General features: G+C 42.0%; 1 protein-coding gene across 1 annotated transcript in view; it reads left to right on the top strand.

The window, feature by feature from the left end:
- Nucleotides 1-5,800, top strand: part of Fchsd2 (FCH and double SH3 domains 2) — a 171,319-nt gene extending 165,519 nt beyond the window's left edge. Inside the window, exon 20 of the mRNA XM_028770576.1 lies at nt 3,838-5,800. Coding sequence (XP_028626409.1) covers nt 3,838-3,921 — 84 coding nt within the window. The 3' untranslated portion in view covers nt 3,922-5,800. The remainder of the gene's footprint in view (nt 1-3,837) is intronic.
- Nucleotides 5,801-6,622: the final 822 nt, after the last annotated feature.

Here is a 6,622-nt window from a genome sequence, read left to right as displayed (position 1 = left end):
AAAGAAAGAAAGTCTGGTAGAATTCTGTGCTAAAACCATCTGGCCCTGCGGGGGTGGGGAGTGGTTTGGTTTGTTTGGTTTTTTTTTTTGGTGGTGAGGGGGAAAGACTTTTAATGGCTACTGCTATTCCTTTAGGGGTTATGGGACTGTTTAAATAGTTTATCTGATCTTAGTTTAACTTTGGTAAGTAGTATCTGTCTAGAAAATCATCCATTTCTTTTAGAATGCAGGCTTTTGAAGTATGACCTAATGATTCTTTGAATTTCCTCATTGTCTCTTGTTATGTCACCCTTTTTATTTCTGATTTTGTTAATTTGGATACTGTCTCTCTGCCTTTTAGTTAGTTTGGCTAAGGGTTTGTCTATCTTGTTGATTTTTCTCAAAGAACCAGCTCTTGATTTTATTGACTCTTTGTATTGTTTGCTTTGTGTCTGATTGATATCAGCCCTGATTTTGATTATTTCGTAGTCTATTACTCTTGGGTGTGTTTGCTTCCTTTTTTTCCCCAGAGCTTTCACATGTAATTTTAAATTGTTGGTATGAGATCTCTCTGATTTCTTTATGGAGGCACTTAGTGCTGTGAACTTTCCTCTTAGCACTGCTTCCATTGTGTTCCCTAAGTGTGGGTGTGTGGTGCCTTCATTTCCATTGAATTCTAGAATCTCTTTAATTTCTTTCTTTATTTCTTCTCTGATCCAGATTATTGAGTAGAGAGTTGTTCAGTTTCCATGAGTTTGTAGGCTTTCTGTTGTTTCTGTTGTTGTTGAAGTCCAGCTTTAATCCATGGTGGTCTGATAAGATACAAGGCATTATTTCTTGTATCTGCTGAGGCTTCCTGTGTGACCAACTATTCAGTCAATTTTGGAGACAGTTCCATGAGGTGCTGAGAAGGTATATTCTTTGGTGTTTGGGTGAAAGGTTCTGTAGATATCTGTTAAGTCCATTTGATTCATAACATCAGTTAGTTTCATTATTTCTCTGTTTAGTTTTTGTCTGGATGACCTGTTGATTGGTGGGAATGGAGTATTGAAGTCCCCCACTATTATTGTATGGGATTTGGTGTACAAATTAAGCTTTAGCAATTTTTCTTTTACAGATGTGGGTGCTGTTGCATTTGGGGCATAGATGTTCACAATTCATCACCTTGGTGAATTTTTCCTTTGATGAATATGAAGTGTCCTTCCCCATCTCTTTTGCTTAATTTTAGATGAAAGTCTATTTTATTAGACATTAAAATGGCTACTCAAACTTGCTTTTTGGGTCTATTTACTTGGAACGCTTAAAATCATTTTTCTTAAAACAAAGGAAGGTTATAAAATAACTCATCCAGTCTACATTGGAAGTTTCCTCACTGAGCCAAGGTAAGATCAGAAAGAGTAGCTGTTCGGTTAAATACAAACAGTTATGAAATGGAGAAATTTCTTAGCAGATATTTATTAAGAATCTATTTTTCAGCCAGGCAGTAGTGGCACTAACCTTTAATTCCAGTTCTTGCTTCAGGTGGATATCTGAGTTCAAGGCCAGCCTGGTCTACGAAGCCAGGGCTATACAGATAAACTATCTTGAGCTCCCTAATCTCCCCAATCCCACCAAAATGAGAGCCTGTTTTCCTGGGACTGACAAGATGTCTCAGCAGTGAAGAGCACTGGCTACTCTTCCAGAGAACCTGGGTTCGATTCCCAGAACCCCCATGACAACTCATAGCTATCTGTAACTCCAGTTTCAGGGATCTACCACCCTCTTCTGGCCTTCAGGGACACTACATGCCCGTGGTGTGCAGACATGCATGCAGGCAAAACACTCATATATATTAATTACAGTATGCTTTTTAAAAAAGAATTTATTTTTCTGTGTTTGCATCTTTGAAGGACTTTGAAATAAGGTACACTTCATGACCTCAGAGAACTTGTTCTCTGAAGGATGCATGGTGACACGAGTGACCATTGTAGTTAGTAGTTTGTTACCCTGAGCTCTGCTGTCACTCCTTATCTATCACTACACTCCCAGGCATAGCCTGAAAACTGGAAGATAGGAGGTAGTTTTATTTTATTCAAATTTAGTTCCTTTATCCACTGGCTTAATTCATTCAGCTGATGTGCATTGAGAACCTTGTTGAAGTTATGGGTCTCTATTATTATGGGAAGGCTTTGGTTTTTTTTTTTTTAATTTTTATTTATTTATTATATGTAAGTACACTGTAGCTGTCTTCAGACACCCCACAAGAGGGCATCAGATATCATTATAGATGGTTGTTAGCCACCATGTGGTTGCTAGGATTTGAACTCATGACCTCTGGAAGAGCAGTCAGTGCTCTTAACCACTGAGCCATCTCTCCAGCCCCTATGGGAAGGCTTTGTAAGGTGAAGAGCAGGATAGCATTTTGGCTTCTTATACTTTTTTAAAACCTTGCTACTGGCTGGGCATGGTAGCACATGCCTGTAATTCCCAACATTTGGGAAACTGAGGTAGAAGGATCATGAGTTCAAAACTAGCCTGAGCTATAATAATATGACCTTGTCTCAAAAAAGAAAAAAAAATTCTCTGGCAGCTTAATAGAGTGTGGGGAAGGAAGCAGAATAGATGCAGGGAGCCTCTAGGACACTGGAGGGGACAGTGGCAGCAAGGCTGCCAGGCTCTCCAGAGGGCAGGGAGTAAAGAGGACTCATCTGTCCGTCTCTGTAGATACACTTCATTCTTCTGTCTCAGCTGCATCAGTTGAAGCCACTGAACACACCCTTCCCACGTGATCTAATCTACTCCCATGACCATGAAAGTCATTCGCATACCAACAACTCCCACATTCACCTCCCTTACAAGCTTTGGGTTTGTGGGATCATACCTCAGATTTCCCAAACCTGCAAACTCAGCAAAATGGAGTTAAATCTCTTCCCTTCTGGACTTGTTCCCTCTCCATCTTGCCTGTGTGGGTAAGTGGAAGCCACTCCTTCCTCCCTGTCCTGGAATCATTTCTGCTGCCTTACTGGAATCATTTCTGCCAGCTTACTACCCCTCAACCCAAGGACAGTGACAGGTCCTGCTTGGTTTACTCTCAGAGCCTTCCACTGCTCTGCACTATTCGGGTGACCAGAGTATTTGCTAAGTCATCTTCCTTCCAAAGAGCTCTAGCCCACCTACAGTCTCTTCCTACAAAGCTGAGTCATGTTTTCCCACCCAAATCTGACACTTCATACAACCAACCAAAATAAGAAAATAAAGTTTCTTGTTTTTTTTTTTTTCTTTCTCCTTTAACTTCCTTTTTCAGTGCTGGGAATTGAATCCAGAGCCTTGAGCCTGCTAAGCAAGCACTCTCCCACTGGGTTGCAGCCCCATGTATTTTGGTTTGGTTTAATTTTTGAGACAAAACCTCACTGTGTAGCCTAGGCTGGCCTCCATCTTTCTAAAGTTCTTCTGCCTCTGCTTCCTGCATGCTGGGATTACAAGCGTGTGCCACCCTGCCTGACTATCCAAATTTCTTACTGTAACTTAAGGCCCTTCACTACTTGCCCCAGCCCACCTCTCCAGCCTTGTTCCCCGTGGCTCTCCTCAGAAACATGATAGAGCAGGTCCAGTCCTTATGACTGTGTCTTCTTTTTACTTTGGAGAAGTGTTTTAGGACTACAGCAACTTGCTTACCTTGGTACTTCTAGCATAACAAGCAATCTGACCTGACATTTCATGCATAATGGAGCCCGCTGTTCAGAGCAGGGAACACATGGAAAGCTGAGAGCATTCCCAGGCCCTCAGGTGTCAGTATACTTCAAGAGGAACATTGGAGCTTTTTTACGTGCTAGCCTCTGAGTCAAGAGACTGATAACCCTGTAATTGTCTCTTGCTCAGGTTCGGGCAGCACCCCCACCACCTACACAGAACCACCGACGGACAGCTGAGAAGATGGAGGATGTGGAGATCACACTGGTGTGACAGTGGATTTACCTTCCGTTACTGCTACAATCAAGGCCGGGCTTGGAGTTTGGCCAGTCTTGTTTTTAGGCACCTTTGCATGATGATGACTCTTGAACAGAGCAAAACCAAGGAGGATTTGATGGGACTAGTTGGCCTGATTGTGCCTTTTTTGTTGTCATTTTCTATGTCATCTCTCCTACCATAGCACAAATCATAGTGGGTCCTAGAAGCAGAGGGGAGCAGCTCTCATGCCTTATGGTGGCCCATTTTTATATGAGACTCAAGGCCAGGCCTAGATCCAGGGCACAGACCCAGAATTACCAAGTGTGTGAACTCGTACAGTATATTACTGTGGCCACAAGGCTGTGGCAAAGATCTCATCTTTCCTCAAGTGGATTTTGCTCTTCTGATTGTTATTCAAATCAAGTTGACTGTGTAAGGAAACTAGAGGGATCCAGGAGAGGCTGGCTCCTCCCCAGGTTCATTCCCATATTGAAAATGCAACCTTATTGGGAAGAAAGTGGACTGCCTGAGCTTAGCGCCAATTGCATTAATGCACATCTCTTCCTCAACTAACAGATTTAAAATAACAGTGTCCTTTGTATTAATATTTATGCCATTCATTTAGTATTAGTGGGCTAACCTGGAGGGGCTGAGGCCATGTCTTTCCCATCACATAGACTAGAAGGGAGGCTACAGAAGAAGCAGAAATGGAGCTTCCACATCTGAAATGAGCCACCTTAACGTTCTTTTTGTCTTTGGGTATTTTTCCTCTTGGTTTTTACAGCGTATACCCTTCTGACCAGTGTCCTTTGAGTCCAAGTCTCTGGCTGCATTGAGGACAAAGGCCTGCCTTGTTCAGCCTCTCTACTGTGGAGGCCCTTATATTATTTTATTCCTAAGCCAGAGTACTGGCCTAGACATCTGGGTTGTGATTGGTGCAGACTAGCTGTCACCTTCTGAAAGTACAGCTTCAGTCCCACGGCCCTGACATTTGTCCAGGGTGAAGAATCTAAGGGCCCTGGAGGAAACCTGCTTTCTGTGGAAAGGATAAAGGACTGCACACCTGCCCAGGTGAGACCAAGGAGGCTAGCACCTCCTGCAGGACACAGAAGAGCCTCATGGTGCTCCCCTTGGCCTCAGCCTAGAAGAGCCAAGCACTCTGGACTGTAGATCTTGACCTAGGGAACAAAGCAATGCTTACCAATCCTCTTTTACCTTGGCTGGGAAAAGAAATTCACATATTTAAAGTTTGTATAATGCTTTGAAATTTCCATCCCTCCTGAGAATCTCTAAAAACTTGAAATGGTCATATGTCCCTGTGGGATTTTTGACTGATATCGGAGCTGAAGGGATTTTCAGTCATTCAATCACTTTAGCAATGATACTCTGATGAATCTTCTCCATGAATTTGGATTTTTGGTTTTTACATTTATCTGTTGATCTATTTGAGGTCTTTTTATGTTTAGCAAACTTATTCTTAAGTTTAAAAAATTAAAAGAGTATTTTAAGATTTTCAAATTTGCTGATCTTCAAAGTATTTATAATAGAGCAGTTCCTGCCACCCAGTCTTGTATTCTGTTTAGCTAACCAAATTGTCCTTGGATTTGCGTTTCCCATAACCTCAGAGTTATTTGAACTCTTTTGTTATATTTTAAAATATTTTTTGGAAGAGCTGCTAATTTTATTTTAAGAAACAAAGTTGTAAAAATATGCCTCCTTTTTAAAAAAAAAAAAAAATAACCCTTCTCTCCAGGCCGAATAACCCGGCATCACCATGCACAGGTCAGGGCTCAGAGGGAGCCTCCGTGCAGATGCGCTTTCTTTACAGTGGCTGTAAAAAGTTTGTATTTATTATGTATAAAATGTTGAATAATAAAAAATGAAATTAAGTTTTCCAAGTGTCCTGATAAAAAGAGTTGATTAAGCTATCTTTGAGAGAGAGGATGCTTCTTGGGGGCTGTCCTAAAACCATGTCTGTGCTGAGAGCAGGAGGCGAGTCCACCCAGGCAACACAGATCCTGAGAGTGTTCTTGTCCAGCAAGAGGGAAGAAAAGACAGGTCATGTATTTGAGGCCAGGACCATAAAACAAGGCGTGTTGTGATCTAGTTACAAGCTCAGTCTCTCTGGCTTCCAAACAACCACAAATCAAGGTAGAACCCATGGGTGTTTCCCTATGGGTTCTGGGGATTTAACTCAGGTGGCCAAGCTTGTGCAATAAAAACTTGTACTGGTGTGGAGGAGCTCACAGATCCAGCACTTACTGGATCAGGGTTAATACCTTTCCTGGCATTTTCCTGGGCATGTGTTTACTCTCATTATTTAGAGCACTGTTATATAATACTCTGGAGTTTATGTCATCTTTTTTTTTTTTGTTTTGTTTTGTTTTGTTTTTGTTTTTTTTTTTGTTTTGTTTTTCGAGACAGGGTTTCTCCATGTAGTTCTGGCTGTCCTGGAACTCACTCTGTAGACCAGGCTGGCCTCGAACTCAGAAATCCGCCTGCCTCTGCCTCCCAAGTGCTGGGATTAAAGGCGTGCGCCACCACCGCCCGGCTATGTCATCTTTTTATCTTTGTTTTTGTCATTGTCTTTTTGGTTATGTGTTTGATATGTGAGTACAAGCATGTATGTGTGTGTGTTTGTGTGCCACAGCACATATTTGGGGGTCAGGACAAATTTTGAGATCCATCCATCCATCCATCCCTCCCTCCCTCCCTC

The sequence above is a fragment of the Grammomys surdaster genome, unplaced genomic scaffold, assembly GCF_004785775.1.
Source record: "Grammomys surdaster isolate TR1022 unplaced genomic scaffold, NIH_TR_1.0 203, whole genome shotgun sequence".
NCBI classification, from domain to species: Eukaryota; Metazoa; Chordata; class Mammalia; order Rodentia; family Muridae; genus Grammomys; species Grammomys surdaster.
Note: the sequence above shows the minus strand (reverse complement) of the source record. Positions and strands in the feature narration are given on the sequence as shown.